Raw genomic sequence first — 15,839 nt, forward strand, 5'->3', positions numbered from 1 at the left:
TATGTGCTCGAGAGAGACATAGCTAGAGAGAGGGCTTGGGTCCGTAGGTTGTAGGAGTTGGTTTCGAAGTGTAGGGAGGAGACTCCGACATTAGAGACCGATCAACGCGTTAGGTGCACCCGAGAGGGGGTCTAACCAATTAACCCGACCTTCCTAGCCACACATAGGACTATTTAGATGAGCATGATCCCTAGGTGAACACCCGTGATCCATACCAACGGATCAATATCCCTATCTTTCCAACTTGAGTGAAAACTATCCTTTTTCTTGTCTTAATTTCCTTTTGCTCTTACTTACTTACTTGTTCTTTGATCTTAGTTAAGAAAAAAACCCAAAAACCCCTTCTATTAGTCTAGATAGTGTTCAAAGTTGCATCGTAGTACTCAAGCCGGCATTTAGTCTTCGAGGATCGATAATTTCAACTTGCCACGTGCTACATACCCCATACACTTGTGGGTGACATATTTATTGCAAATTTAGCATGAGTCACCAAGGAAGTACTTGAGCTCATTCATACTGATGTGTGTGGACCAATGTCAACCGAGGCAAGGGGCGGTTTTCGATATTTCGTCACCTTTACAGATGACTACTCGAAAATCGGATACATCTATTTGATGCGCTACAAGTCTGAAACTTTTGACAAGTTCAAGGAGTTTAAGGCTAAAGTAGAGACGCATCATGGTAAGAGTATCAAATGCCTGCGATCTGATCGCGGAGGCGAATACCTAAGTGCCGAGTTTTTGGACTACTTATCAGTGGCGGGAATTCAATCCCAAACGACTGCGCCGGGCACACCCCAGCAGAATGGCGTAGCTGAAAGAAGGAATAGGACCTTATTAAATATGGTCCGCTCGATGATGAGTTATGCACGGTTACCTATTTCGTTTTGGGGGCATGCTTTGCTATCAGCAAACTATCTCTTAGACAACTTACCTTCTAAATCAGTTCCTACTACCCCATATGAGTTGTGGAATGGGCGAAAGCCCAATCTAGAACATCTCAGAGTGTGGGGGTGTCCGGCCCATGTATTGGAAAAGGATCCAACTAAGCTGGAATCTAGGACGGAGGTTTGTGTGTTTATAGGATACCCTAGAGGAACGAAAGCTTATGAATTCTATAGTCTCCGAGATCAGAAAGTAATTGTGAGCACTCATGCCACATTCTTAGAGGAAGACTTTGTAATGAATCATAAGTCCAGCAGTGAGATAGCTCTAGAAGAGCTGACTCAAGTCACAACTTCCATTAACCAAGAACAATTACCTAGTGTAACAACAATTCCAGAAATTTCAACTAATACTCCAGATGTTGTAGTGCCGCGTCGCAGTGGGAGGGTCTCTCACGAGCCCGAAAGATACATTGGTTTGGGAGAGTGTATGGATCACTCCTCGGACAGCAATGTACTTGATCCCTGGAATCTTGCAGAGGCGCAGGCAGATGTCGATCATTGCGAATGGGTGAAAGCAATGGATTCGGAACTACAATCAATGGTAGACAAAGACGTCTACGATTTGTCTGTCCTACCCGAAGGCTGTACTGCCATTGGGAGTAAGTGGATATACAAACGTAAACATGGACCCGATGGACGAGTTAAAGTCTTCAAGGCAAGACTAGTGGCTAAGGGGTATACCCAAAAGGAAGGCATCGATTACGATGAGACCTTCTCCCCAGTGGCCATGCTCAAATCGATCCGTATACTTTTGTCTATAGCAGCTTACATGGATTGGGAAGTATGGCAGATGGACGTTAAGACTGCGTTTTTAAACGGGAGTCTTGAGGAGACCATCTACATGGAACAACCCGAAGGCTATGTAGTAAAGGGCAAGGAACACATGGTTTGGAAGCTTAAGAAGGCCATTTATGGCCTCAAGCAAGCATCTAGATCATGGAACCAGTGTTTCGATCAAACCGTTCAAAAGTTTGGATTCGAAAAATGCCCTAATGAAAGCTGCGTGTATAAGAAGGTTGAGAAAGGAAATGTTGTGTTCTTAGTTCTATATGTAGATGACATTCTTCTAATTGGAAACAATAAAAAGATGTTGTCATCAGTGCGAACTTGGTTGTCCAGCCAGTTCGAGATGAAAGATATGGGTGATGCGGGACACATTCTCGGTATCAAGGTTCTAAGGAACCGTGCAAAGAGAATGTTGTGCTTATCCCAAGAATCTTACATCGATACAGTACTTAGACGCTTTAGCATGCAAGATGCCAAGAAAGGTTTCCTACCTTTTAGACATGGCATCCATTTATCTCAAGAGATGTGTCCTAAGACAACATCTGAGATAGCAGAGATGAGAAGAATACCATATGCCTCGGCAGTTGGTAGTCTCATGTATGCTATGCTTTGTACTAGACCCGATATTTGCTTTGTTGTTGGCATGGTAGCAAGATATCAATCAAATCCCGGCCAAGGACATTGGACTGCCGTAAAGAACATACTCAAGTACCTTAATCGGACTAAGCACTATGTTCTAGTTTACAATGCAGCCGAGCTCTGTCCTTTAGGATATACAGATTCAGATTTTCAAGCTGATGTAGATTCGAGAAAATCAACTTCCGGATATGTGTTTACCTTAGGAGGTGGAGCCGTAATTTGGAAGAGTGTAAAGCAGAAATGCATTGCAGACTCTACCATGGAAGCCGAGTATGTGGCCGCTTCGGAGGCTGCAAAAGAGGCTGTATGGCTTAAGAACTTCCTTCTGGACTTAGGTGTGGTTGCGAATATGCCCAAGAGCATCACCATTTATTGTGATAATTCTGGTGCTGTGGCAAATTCGAGGGAACCACGGGCTCATAAGGCGAGCAAGCACATAGAGAGGAAGTATCATATCATTCGAGATATAGTGCAGAGAGGAGACATAAAAGTGGTCAAGATTGAGTCAGAAAACAACCTGGCAGATCCTTTCACGAAGGCATTAGCGGTAAAGCCGTATGAAAGCCATGTTGAAGGAATGGGAGTTCGACTAATTCAAGACCTCAATCCGCTTTCAGTATAAGTGGGAGAATTATTAGACGTTAGCACATTTTGTATACTCGAAAGTGTTTTGAGTATAAGTGGGAGATTGTTAGAGTTTGTATACTAGAAATCACGTTTCGAGTGATTGAATACTGTAAAACTCTTATTTTATTTTCCAATGAATAAAACAGATTATTTTTGTCATAATGTTGTTATGTTTTACATTTAATGGATGTTAATGCATGTTTAAATGTATAAGTTAACTTAACAAAGTCTAAGTCTTTGTTTTAGTAGACCGGTTGTGGGCGTCGTCCACTTTAAGGTAACACGGTCAGTTCTAAACAAAGAAAAAGATAAATTTCACAACCTAGTTGGAATTTGACTATCCATCGAGAAAGGTTGCAATGTAAGTCCGCATATTTCTAAGCCTTACTGAAATAAGATGGCATTGGTGTGGTATAGCACTGAACGGATCTAACAGCAAGACTTGCCCTTATGCTATCTACTGAAAGGCGAGGTCTTGATAAATATTTTTTTCTTAATCAATGTAGGTTAGCATTGAGCATACGGTATTGATTATGCATTACTTTGACTTATCAAATGGTGCGGATTTTTCGTAACCCAATGATCCTGATATATTGGGTAGTGATGATCAATATCTAGCGGTGCTAGGATTGCTATTATATTGAATCGTGCGCGAGCTGAGTCTCGTTTGATAATGTCCTCAAGAGGAGCGCGAAACAAGGTTTTATTATTCGGAACCTAGCTAGTTGGAGTTTGATTACTCTATGAATAATAAATAAGCGTTTCATGCTAAGTCCACTCTTGGAATTAATAAGAAGTTAATTAATTAAGTCTATAGCAGATATTAATTAATTAATGGACATTTTTATCTTAAGCGCGGGAAATGAAAGATAAACGGAAACCCGGATTACTTGTAATTTCGGATTTGGATGGGGAGAGTTCAATATTACTTCTGTAGTGGCTGCTCGTAATATTCCAATTATAACTTATATTAAATTGTGGGTTCAATTTAATTAGTAAAAAGTAAATTGGATGAGCCCATATCCAAAACCTTCCATAGATCCTTGTCTGGGCCCAAAAGGAACTTAATATAAATAGGAGAATAAAGGAGACAGAAATAACACAATTTTATTTTCTAAATTTTTTGAAAATTTCAAAACTCCCCAGCTGAAGGAGATTTCGAATTCTACTCCTATTTTCAAAAGGATTTCTTCTGTCTTCTTTATTTAAGTCCTAGTATTCTAGTAAGATCAGCTCACACTGATATTGGAGTACAGTTCGGGAACCAGAGAGAAGATTTGTGGTCTAGTATTCAAAGCATCACGTGGAGAAGAAGCTAGCCATCTTCAATTCTTTGGAGAATTAATTAGGTATTTTTCTGCTCCGTAGAAAAGCATGTTTTAGGTTTCAATATTCTTAAAGCATGATTAATTCAAGCTATGAACATGATACATGTGAGAATTACGTGAATAGATTTTGTCTAAATAATCTTCTAAATAGATCTGATTATTATGTGATTTATTGGTGTGATTAATAATTGTTAAATTATGATAATCCATGCAAAAACACCCGCTTCCGCTGTCGGTTCCATCATAAGCTGGACGAAGTCCAGGAAAAGGAGGTATAAGCTGGACGAAGTCCAGAGGAAAATAATAAAAAAAAAGAGGAGAAAGAAAGGAGGTTAGAAGGAGAAATTCTCGAAGGAGAAATTCTCGTAACCCGCATCAGTGGCAGAAAATAACTTAGAGCGATTAATCCTAACATCCCTGGTGAGGAATGAGTGATCGAGCGAATCCAACAACTGGTGAAGCTAAAGGCTATCTGGACAAAGTGACAAACCGACTAGGTGGAAGAAGGGAAAGGGAAGATTTGGAAAGTGTAGACTATTGGATTGACCTTAAACTTGTGGGGACAGATGCTTAAAAATCTGAACTAATTCATGCCTATGTGTTTTTATTTTCTTAAGTGTTTGTTTCTTTTGTGTCAATAGGATGTTTTGGTCTAGGAGTTTTAGTGTGTCGGTCAGGGAATAACCATGCATGGAAATTCGCCTTATTTCTCTTTTTCTTGTCTATATACTTGAGGACAAGTATGGTTTAAGTGCGAGCAGTTTGATAAGGCTAATTTCATGCATTGGTTATAGTGATAAATTTTGTGATTTCCTGGGGCTAACAAGGTTTTATAAGCCAGGTGTGTAGAGAAATCGCCAGCCCCAGGAAGAAGAAAAAGATGGCCTGGAAGAAGCTGGCGGGAAAAGTGGGCGGAAGAATAAGAAGTTACTAGACTGAGGAGCATCCGATTGGAGGGCAAAATGGGAATCACATGAACAGTCTAAAAGCTCTATGCACTATAAATAAGAGCATGCGATCAACATGAAGATATCTCTCTTTTCATTTTCGGCTCTTAGCTTAGTTTTTCCACTTTTCTCTACACACACTTGAGGGGAATCATTCTGGGGAGTGCACTTTCGGATCTAGTTGTGGTGTAACATCGTCTCTACGGAGGCGAAGATACAATCCTTTACTGCTTTTCACTTTACATTCCGTATTTCCCCGAGTCTTCGTTGTTCGAAGCTCAGTTATGCTTTGTTATTGTTCCGTTGGATACTGCGTATTTTGCTATGGATATTTCTATTTTGGTTTCAGTTATGATATTTTCTTTTTATTTGTTTTCTTTGGTGGATATTGTTGGTTGATTTGAGTTTGGAGTTTGAATTGCTTGGAGATTGTGGTTGATCGGTTGAATCTAGTTGAATCTGTGAAGATCGGAGATGGAAATGGTGTTTGATTGTTGTGGATGGCTTGGATCCGGAGTGGATGAAGCATCCGACGTATAGATCTGTTCGCATTTGCATGGTTATGATGTTTTGAATTCTATTTACTTGCTTGCCTCGTCTAGTAGTCATGGATCTGTGTTAGTTTTAGTCGTTCTTAGTGTCCGTCGGTTTAATTTCGTCAGCCCTATTTCGATCTTTGTTTGCTCTGTATCTCACCGGTTGTTTTATGATAAAAATTAGAGAATATGATGTCATTGTTAGTTAGTCCTCAGGTTAGTTAATTTGCAGCTTTTTCAGTCGTACTATGCCGTTTTGGGAAATGGTCCCCACGTTTCGCTTTTCGTCTGTCTAGGCTAGCTCAGGAAGTCGTTTACCCAGTCAAGTAGTCTTTTCAATTACTTTTAGCCGTTATGCATGTCCCTGCCTAAATATAGCTGTTAGACTAGAATATTTCACTTACCCAGTCTATGAATTAAAGCTCAACCCCAAAAATTGCGTGGCAGCAGCCAAAAATAGCTTCCAGGTCTTTGAACATGTTTTCTTACACATCTGTCTCTGTGGATTCAATCCCTGCTTCCCCTTCCCTGTACTAATATTTTTAGCTATAGTGGGTTGAGGGTTTTGAAGGGCGAAGGAAGTGATTGTGTGCCCAACGACAGGTTACCCGAGATTCTCTGAGTTCCTAGACCCGGTGTCTAGTGGATCGGGAGATTTTATTTCAAACACATCTCGCTTACTCTTCGACCAACTCTTCAGCATGTAACTCTGCTCAAAACAATACCAGCATCTATCGCACGAATGGCCAGGTTTTTGACAAAGTTGGCATATAAGCCTATTGCTACCTCTTCCTTTGAATCCTCCAGATCTACCTCCTCTGTGACCAGCACTTCTACCTCCTCCCCCTCTGTGAAAATCATCTTTTCTTGGTGCAAAAGGTTGAGCCAAATATGCTGATGGGAGAGATCCATCAAATTAATATTGTCAGACTTTGAGCTATAGCTTTCCAACCTAGATTCAAAAGTGTGTAGTAAGGCAGACACCTCTTGCATACTCCAGGAATCAATTCTGGCTTAAATAGCCACCATAACAGAATCGTAATCTTTGTTTAATCCTCCCAAGGCATAGAGGATTTGGTCCTCTTCAGGGATTCGGCAACCAACGGAAGCAAGAAGATCACAAGATGTCTTGATCTTACCCAGGTATTCTCTCATGGAGAGATTTTCTTTCTTTGCAGTTTGCAACTGAAGCTTATACTGCATAATTTTTGCCTTCGATTGACTGGCAAAGCTGGTTTCCAGAGCGCTCCATATCTCCCTACTGGTGTTTAGGCCAACAACCAACATCATCGTACTCTCAATGAGAGAGGACTGAATCCACGAAGCAAGCAGCTGATCCTGCCTGTGCCAAGCTGAATATTTTGGGTTGAGCTTCATTTTAGTAGATCCCTCAACTGCCGGCATTTTTGGGGGGATATCTTCTTCTCCCATCAAGTAGGACTTCAACTCGAATCCACGAATGGTAGTCATGAGCTGTTGCTTCCATCGAAGATAGTTGCTATCTGTGAGCTTGATAGCTATTGGATGACTTTGAGTTAAAACTGGAAATATATTTTCGAAACGCTTGGGCTTGTTTTGCCCATCATTTGAGCTTTCACTATCAGACATTATGTTAAACTGAAAAGGGAAGATGGAGGAGAAAAATGCGCAGAACCTAGGATAAACCTAGGCTCTGATACCATGATAGAAAAGAGCCAAAAGCATAGAGTATGAAGTGAACTTAAAGCATAAGAGAAAAGAGCTCATTGCATTGAATGAATAATGAAAAGACTTAAACAGAGATTACAAATTGATTCATATATGTATATGCTAACTGAAGAACCTAGAAGGGAATCAAATTATGCCAGCACAATATGAAATCAAATGAGTCAAAACTGCATTTAAATGTTGCAGAGTGTGCAGGTGTGAGTTGGAGCTTTATCCAAAGACTTTGTTTCTTTCATGAGAATATCCTTGTAGCTGGGACCACTTTGATTCGGTGGGGACGTGTCTCCTTTATCAGAAATGACAATAGCATCCTTGGCATGGACTTCTTGAACACCTTGTCCTTTATCTACATGGATTGCATCCATTTCTTTTGCATGAAGAATGGCCAGGCTAACAACCGTCGTCCACGCCAGCATCATCATCCCAAAGTAGTCGGGAAGAAGGTCGCAGAGTTGGTCAGTCGCGGCCCCGGTCGCGCTGAGACCAGAGGATGGTTTCTTCCATGATCGTATCAAGTTCATCGTGGATGTTGGATTGGATACTTTCCTCCATCTTAATTCATGACCTAATTGAGAGAAAGAGGAGGAAAAGAGTTTGGTGTTATCACAACTTAGCTTTAATTTATACAACAAGTTTACCATATGGAGTTGCGATAAAGGAAAGTTGCCTATTCAAGAATTAACGTGGGACTACTACTAATTTATTTGAATCAAAATTTTATGGTGAATTCGAGTTAGTATAAAATTGTGAGTTTTTAATTTTTGCAATTATTTCAGATTGGTTAAAATTGAAATTGATGTGGCGAATTCAAATATGATGCGACAAAAAAATTACAGTCAGTTTTAAATAAATAGACATTGTTTTATTTAATGCTCCAAATATAATGATGTCGCTTTACATCATGATATTTGAATGTTGTACCACACCAGTTTTGATTTTGGCTATCATGAATTAATTGAGTAAATTGAAAACTTATTACTGTTACATTTCAATTTTAAAAATTATGGAGTACATATAATTGACAAAGTTAACGAAAAGTTAACAATTATTATTGCGATTAATAGGTATTATAAAATAAAATAAAAAACTACTAATTATCATATCTTAAATAGTAGATTCATCCAAACTTTTTGGTATTATACAATTGGATGCGTATAAATTACATGGGCAGAAACATCATCTTGTGTAGTGGGCCGGACATTGGAGTCCAAATCCTTGTAGTATGGTGAATGGTTAATAAAGTTTGGATTTCTTGTTTCATAACGAATTTATATTGTCAGTTGTTTTATCTATTACTGACTTACTTTAATTAAGGTAATTATCAGTATCACCACCGAATTTATATAGGAGAATACCAAAACAGTAGAAACAATAAGTTATACAAAACCTATCGATGATTAATAAACAAACTATAATAAGAATACATATTTTATATAATTTTTAATATAACTCTAATATATATGAATTATTTACTGTATCAAACTAAAAAGAGTTATATGAATTACTAACTAATTAATAATCCCAAAATAAGACCGATTCTTAGTTATTAAATTAAGAGATTCAATGATTAAAATAATGATAAATGTATTAGTATATTAAATAATTATTAAATAAATTTAAAGGCTATGAATGTCAATTCTTTCTCATCAAAATCATCTCAAAACTTTAAATTAACATAGTTCTATCGATTTAAATTATTTTTTTGCAAAAAATATATCAAATTAAAGATAATTTTATAAGGATTCAAACGAGATCTCAATTGCATATGTTCCGACGATTTCGGGTGATGAAATTTGATAATTTATATTTCAATTTTTCGTACTCGTTGATAAGCAGATTTTATCAACAAATGCAAAAAGAAATTTCAATATAGTGTATGTAAAATATCAATAAAACTGTGTTGATATTTTCTTGTAATTGTGTTGATCACCTCATGTCATATTGTTGATATGTGTAATACACTATCTTGATATAAAAAAAAAACCACGAAAATTGATAGCATAATACGATATTACCATTTTGTTGATATATTGTCTACTATTTGTTGAAATTTGTGAGCTTTATTCTATCTACTCATTTCAAAATCCAAGAATGTAGATTTAGTCTTAGTTTTGGATTATGGTGTTATAAGGAATAGAAGTGGACCCAACTAAAAATATGTATAGTCATTGATTTTATTCTTATTATCGGACTTTACCGGGTTTTTTACTAAAAAATAGGAGTAATAATTATATGCATAGAGAGAAAAATTAATACTATAATGGAATGTTCAAATTGAATCACTATTGCAGAGGTTTTGATCGAGTGTGAGTGAATGGATGATGAAGGCGACGAAAGCCACGAATGACATGGATTAGCGATTAAATTTGAGGCGCTTGACATCAACATGAACTCATCTATCGCCAGATTGTAATCTAGTTTGTGACTCTCGAAGTAGCCAACGAGGATGCTAACTGCAACGACAAATAAAAAAAATGAAATTATAAATCGAATATATTAGTACTAAATAATTAATGGAGTAATTATAAATTTATATAATTATTTTTAAAAAAAAATGACTCTTTTTTCTCTAAAATTAAAAGAATTTGAGTTGAATAAAATCTTTGTTTGATATACTTACATGGTAAATTGACTAAATTTTTTCACTATTTCTTCAATCTATTGTTTGACATTCATTATTGAATTAAAATTCTAAAACCCTAATTACTAATTTGTCCCAAATAAAGGATCACCACACCTCCTCCTCAGGCAACCCACTCGACCATGGCTCAATCCTCCACCGCCGCCGCCTCTCGCCAATGAGATTTAGGCGAAATCTCTGTGCTTCTCTATTCACGCCCAAACCCAACCAGAAACTGTCTAATACCCTTCTTAACCCTTTCATGGCTACACAAACCCTAAACCTCTCTTCAGCGTCTCCGCCGACTAACGGCCACGACACCAACGACGATGCCCTCTGCTCCTCCGCAATTACCACTCCTCCGCCTTCCGCGCCGCTCGCCACTGCTTTGGACCGGCCTATTGGGCACCTGACTGGAGAGGCCCGCATCGAGCGGGCCTGGGCTCACTGGAACAGGCTGGGCCGGCCAAAACTCATCGTCGCCCCCATGGTCGACAACTCCGAGCTGCCGTTCCGGCTTCTCTGCCGGAAGTACGGCGCCCAAGCTGCCTACACGCCTATGCTCCATTCTCGAATTTTCTCTGAAAATGAGAAATATCGTTCACAAGAGTTCAGCACTTGTAAGGCATGTCTCGGTATTGAACTGGATCTGGATTTGATTTTGTGTTTGATTAGTTTATTGATAGCGTTTGTTTTAATGGATTTTTTTCGGAATTGACAGGAAGATAGGCCATTGTTTGTGCAATTCTGCGCTAATGATCCGGATCTTCTGCTTGAGGCAGCGCAGAAAGTTGAGGCTTACTGCGACTACGTTGACATTAATTTTGGGTAATTGTTTAAATTTCATGCCTTGTTCATTTCTCTTGTTGGAAGAGTTAATTGAAAACCATTTGGCTGTGTTTTGGTGTTGTTTAGGAAGGTTTAAATTCTAGAATTAGGTGTTGTTAATAGTTATAAATGAAAGCATTTAGTTGAGATATCAAATTATGATTAGAAGTATATTTAAAAGTATAATAGTAGTATGTTTTTATATGCATATATATTTTTATTTATATATTTATACTTGTGTATTTTGTTGATAGTTCTATAATATACTTGACCTGTTAGTGTGTGGAGTATAAAAGATCCCACAAACTGTTTTTCAATCCCGGTTAGTCACTCAACATTTAGGACGTAACACACATGGCACAACCATGAATTATATTACAATTACAAGTTACAACCGATATGCCTTAACAAGTGTATTCTGTTATTATCCTGGAGATCACATATATGACCTGAAAAGAGAGGTGTCACTCGGCTTAAGGTGACTGAAAATTGCTTTGATGTTGCAATCGCACCATACTAAGGAATCTGTTGTGGTTATTATGTTTTTTATCGTCATGCTTTGACTAGGAATCACTGTATAGTTCATCGCAGTTAACCCATTATAGTACCGTGTTCCACTTAAGGTCGATCAAGTCATGTTCACCCTCCTCATCAACTTCATTGTAACTTACACTATGTAGCTTCTTCAAACTTCATCTTGAAGTACTAGAGGATTACTAGTCCACTTATGAGTTATTACAAAAGGAAATCCTTTTCACTCCTTTTCTCGCTAGGCACAGCCTTGGTGTATGTATGGAGGAGACATTCTTTCTCTTGGTAGATTTAAAAGGATGGGCCTCCTCAGTTTCCTTTAGAAACACAATATCATCTAAAACTTTAAGTATCACAAGCGACTTATAAGGCTCTCCTATTGTTTCCTGATTTCTAGAAATCCTAATTACTTAAAATGTGAATAAAGGTTTTAATTTTAATGTCCAATTCAAGTTTGAATTGTAACAAACAAGAAAACAACCCAAAATACAAATAGACCCAATTACTTAAGAAAGATCTCTCTAGGGTGTGCCCTTTTCGTGGACTCGGCCTCACGAAATGGCACCTGACTTGTAAGAGATGGAAATGCTTGGGCAAAGTATTCTCCTTTTTTGTTTATATTATTCTGTCTAACATCCTTCATATGTTCAGTTTTTGAGTGGTTCAACAAAGGAACTTATTTGATTTCTTTTTAACAAAATTTATAGTTTGAATACCATTACCAATATGTTACTCTAAAGGTGAAGTAAAGTATTCTATAACATTAAAATCCAAAATTTATCACACATTGATAAAACCTTCTAATCTTAAATTCGACCTGAACAATATTTCAAGCTATACATAGAAGAGAAAAAGAATTTTTTTTATTTAAATTACTCTCTGCCAGCATTCTCGACTTTATCCTTATGATTCTAGTTGTCGTTGTGCATTCAAACAGGTTATTGGCACTTGTATTTGAATAAAAAAACTTATTTTCCTTTTGTTTTTTGTTTAGGTGTCCCCAGCGTATTGCTAAACGAGGATATTATGGAGCTTTCCTGATGGACAATCTTCCTCTTGTGAAGTCGCTGGTGGAAAAATTAGCTAATGGCCTTAATGTTCCCGTCTCATGCAAAATTCGGATCTTCCCCGATTTGCAAGACACGATTAACTACGCAAAGATGTTGGAGGAGGCAGGATGTGCTCTTTTAGCAGTACATGGAAGAACTAGAGATGAAAAAGATGGGAAGAAGTTTCGAGCAGACTGGAAAGCAATCAAGGCTGTTAGAGAAGCAGTGAGAATTCCTGTCCTTGCCAATGGTAATATACGGCATATAGAAGATGCGTGGCAATGCATGGAAGAGACCGGAGTAGAAGGGGTCCTTTCGGCCGAGCCTCTGCTTGAGAATCCTGCTCTGTTTGCTGGTTATCGAACTTCGGAATGGGTCTCGGGTCATGAAGAAATATGCAAAGCTGGGGAACTCGACCAAGCTCAGCTGTTGGTGGAGTATTTAAACTTCTGTGAGAAGCATCCGGTGCCATGGAGGATGATCCGATCTCACGTTCACAAGTTACTGGGAGACTGGTTCCGAATTCATCCACATGTAAGAGAGGATCTCAACAAACAATCCAAGCTGACGTTCGAATTTCTGTATGGTATAGTCGACCGACTTAGAGAGCTTAATGCCAGAATACCACTTTTTGTCACGGATTATAATCGCAACAACACATCTGTTGCTCAAACTTAAGCACGACTCTAGATCCTGACCACCTCAAGATTTGTTTAGCAGCATTGCAAGGTAAGTTACTAATGAGAGCTCTATACTTCAATTCTTACGACACACGAATTTGTAGATGGTTTGTGTCGCTTCACTTGTTGTAATCCTCGAATTTTGTCGCCACTGATGGGGAATGGACCTTCCAATTGTACCTTTATATGAACTATATTTGTATCTCTGCTTGCTATGCAAGGGTAATTATACTGTTAGTTCTTGGAAATTTTGCTTTTAGAACACTAGAAGAATAGGCTTCTCTTTTGAATGGTATACAGAGGAAAGATTTCTTGAATTTGACAGAAAAGTACAGAATACAGATATCAAAAGGGACAAAAAATGCGAAAATCAATTAAATTATCCCCTAGTGATTATTACAGGAAAAACACAGAGGGTGTAGCAAACCGGATCACGAGGAGTTGGATGGCGGCGAATGGGTGTTCCGGCAGAATTGCACAGCGTTGCTATCCATTCTGTCGAGCACGAAGTGGCCCATTGTATCCGTTGATTTCACCAAATTTTCTCGGCAGAGGAACTCGTCGCTCGTGACTCGGTCTACCTTCATGTTGAAATCGTGCACGAACACATGCGTCTTAGGGTTGGATCCCCTCTTGCTCCGGGCGAGCACCGCTGCCGTGAAGATGGCCGCCATCCTCCCTGGCGCCTCCGGCCAGTATCCCCGGGGCCCATCCACGAGTATCACATCCCACTCGACCTCGTAGAGCTGGTTGGGGAGGTCATTGAGGCCTAGCTTGCACTCGGAGAAGAGGAGATTCTGCACCGGCCTGCACTCGTTCCTTACCTGCTCCTTCACGGCCGCAATCAGCTCCTTCATCTCGCTCAGCTTCGTGGCGTACTGCACGTCGTAGGCTTCGATCTCTGGGTACTTCTCCTCGACGTAGGCGGCGTAGTAGCGGTTCTCGTCGATGAAGACGGTCCTCCCGTTGTGGTTGAGGGCCCGCCAGAGGAGGCTCTCCGGCGTGAGGCCGAACACGAGCAGGTTGCACGGCTGGGAGCACTGGCGGAGGGCGTCGGAGATCTGCTTCATGTCGGTGTAGGTCATGTGGTCGGAGTTGTTGGAGTTGGAGGCGTAGTGGATCAAGGCCCTCGACACGGAGGCCGAGAGCCGGGGGTTGGCCGCGGCCACCACAGCCGCGACGGTGGAGGTGGTCGTGATCGACTCACGCGTGTAGATGAGCGTGGCGAGGAATGCTAGAGTGAGGAAGGAGACTAGAGCAAGAAGCCATAGACGGTTGGAGCTCCCTTGCTTTTGAATGTAAGGGTGGAGAAGGATGAGCCTTGTGCTATTGCTCAAATTGTTCTTCATCTTTTTTTTCAACTAATAATCTCAGAGGCCCTCTTGAATTTTCTGAGAATTTCAATGAAGGTTTGATCTTTAAAGATGTTAAACGCCGGCTAACAATGAAGACGACGTTGCGATTTCCACCAATATACGATTGTGAAAATCGTTCTTTTTAATTGATTGAGACCTTTTTGGTGCACATTTTCAATTTGATTGGGTGTGGAATTTTTTAAAGCTTATCTAATATCGACCTACTAATGAAGGTGTAGAGAGTAATATATAAGTCAAATACAAAAATGGTTTGGGGGGTGGTTGGATGGATGGGAGAAGGTGGGGGGGAGTGGCAAAGGAGTGTGGAATACGGGTGCAATGACTCCTTAACTAATTACAAGCCAAATGTCGTTTTTCCTTGTTCATCCCATTTTCATTTTTTAAAGCAACCCCATATTTTAATTACATTTGCAAGTGCAAAATTATTAAAATGTGGAAACACATTGATATTTCATTTTCGGTGATTTGTTTCATTGTATGGGTTCTAAGATACATATACATTTTCTAATAGATGAATATTTTTTTAGTTATATAGAATAATAAATAACTCAGATACACCCTATGACCCCATATGCGCATCCAATTATCTAACATAAATATTCATTTTGCAATATGGATTTTTTGTAGTTATATATAATTACTCCTACTATTTATGGCACTTACTATCTATGTATGTATTAATAAAATATAAAATAAATTTCGAGGTACAGCATACAATCTATATATAATAAATGACTAAACGTCTGCTTTTTGAATTATATCTAGTTGTTTTGGAACAATTAATTTTTATTAATATAAAAACCATACAATCTATATAGTATAATAAATGACCAAACGTCTTCTTTTCGAATTATATCTAGTCGTTTTGGAACAATTAATTTTTATTTATATAAAAACCCATATGATTTTCATACCCCTTCCTACCCCATGACCAAATTGTAAACTCAACAATTTTTGTAGTACTTTGTCTTTCTTGAATAGAATTAAAACTTATCACCAACAAAAAGGAATCTAAAAGTAGGCACTCTTAAGCAGAAATATTAAGGAATTAATGAATGAAGGAGACAAATCAACACCCTCATTTTGTTGGCGGAATGAATTATTGTATGATCGTTAAATAAAATCAAAGTGGCTGAGGATAGTTTGAAAAAACAAAGGTTTGCTATTTAGTTTGGTAAATGTCTCAAATCCGATTAGTTGACATAAAATATTATTTAAGCAATCACGTCAATAATAAAT

The 15,839-nt window shown here is 38.7% G+C and overlaps 2 protein-coding genes across 2 annotated transcripts; one reads left to right on the forward strand and one right to left on the reverse strand.

The window, feature by feature from the left end:
• Positions 1-10,231: 10,231 nt before the first annotated feature.
• Positions 10,232-13,472, forward strand: LOC125213485 (tRNA-dihydrouridine(16/17) synthase [NAD(P)(+)]-like). The gene is made up of 3 exons (XM_048114057.1): positions 10,232-10,761; positions 10,858-10,964; positions 12,490-13,472. Exons 1-3 carry the CDS (start codon positions 10,315-10,317, stop codon positions 13,220-13,222), a joined length of 1,287 nt encoding a protein of 428 aa, XP_047970014.1. The 5' UTR covers positions 10,232-10,314; the 3' UTR covers positions 13,223-13,472.
• Positions 13,473-13,514: 42 nt separating this feature from the next.
• Positions 13,515-14,573, reverse strand: LOC125213486 (protein IRX15-LIKE). The gene has a single exon (XM_048114058.1). It carries the CDS (start codon positions 14,571-14,573, stop codon positions 13,656-13,658), a length of 918 nt encoding a protein of 305 aa, XP_047970015.1. The 3' UTR covers positions 13,515-13,655.
• Between the last annotated feature and the right edge of the window lie 1,266 nt (positions 14,574-15,839).

Source organism: Salvia hispanica, chromosome 3 (assembly GCF_023119035.1).
Source record: "Salvia hispanica cultivar TCC Black 2014 chromosome 3, UniMelb_Shisp_WGS_1.0, whole genome shotgun sequence".
NCBI lineage: Eukaryota > Viridiplantae > Streptophyta > Magnoliopsida > Lamiales > Lamiaceae > Salvia > Salvia hispanica.

What these genes read in the sequence shown, in the direction of transcription:
- LOC125213485 (XM_048114057.1), top strand. Translation starts at nt 10,315, where the DNA reads ATGAGATTTAGGCGAAATCTCTGTGCTTCTCTATTCACGCCCAAACCC. An exon ending in AAGAGTTCAGCACTTGTAAG is followed by an intron (nt 10,762 to 10,857) that starts GCATGTCTCGGT and finishes CGGAATTGACAG; the next exon opens with GAAGATAGGCCATTGTTTGT. An exon ending in TACGTTGACATTAATTTTGG is followed by an intron (nt 10,965 to 12,489) that starts GTAATTGTTTAA and finishes TTTTTTGTTTAG; the next exon opens with GTGTCCCCAGCGTATTGCTA.
- LOC125213486 (XM_048114058.1), bottom strand. Translation starts at nt 14,573, where the DNA reads ATGAAGAACAATTTGAGCAATAGCACAAGGCTCATCCTTCTCCACCCT.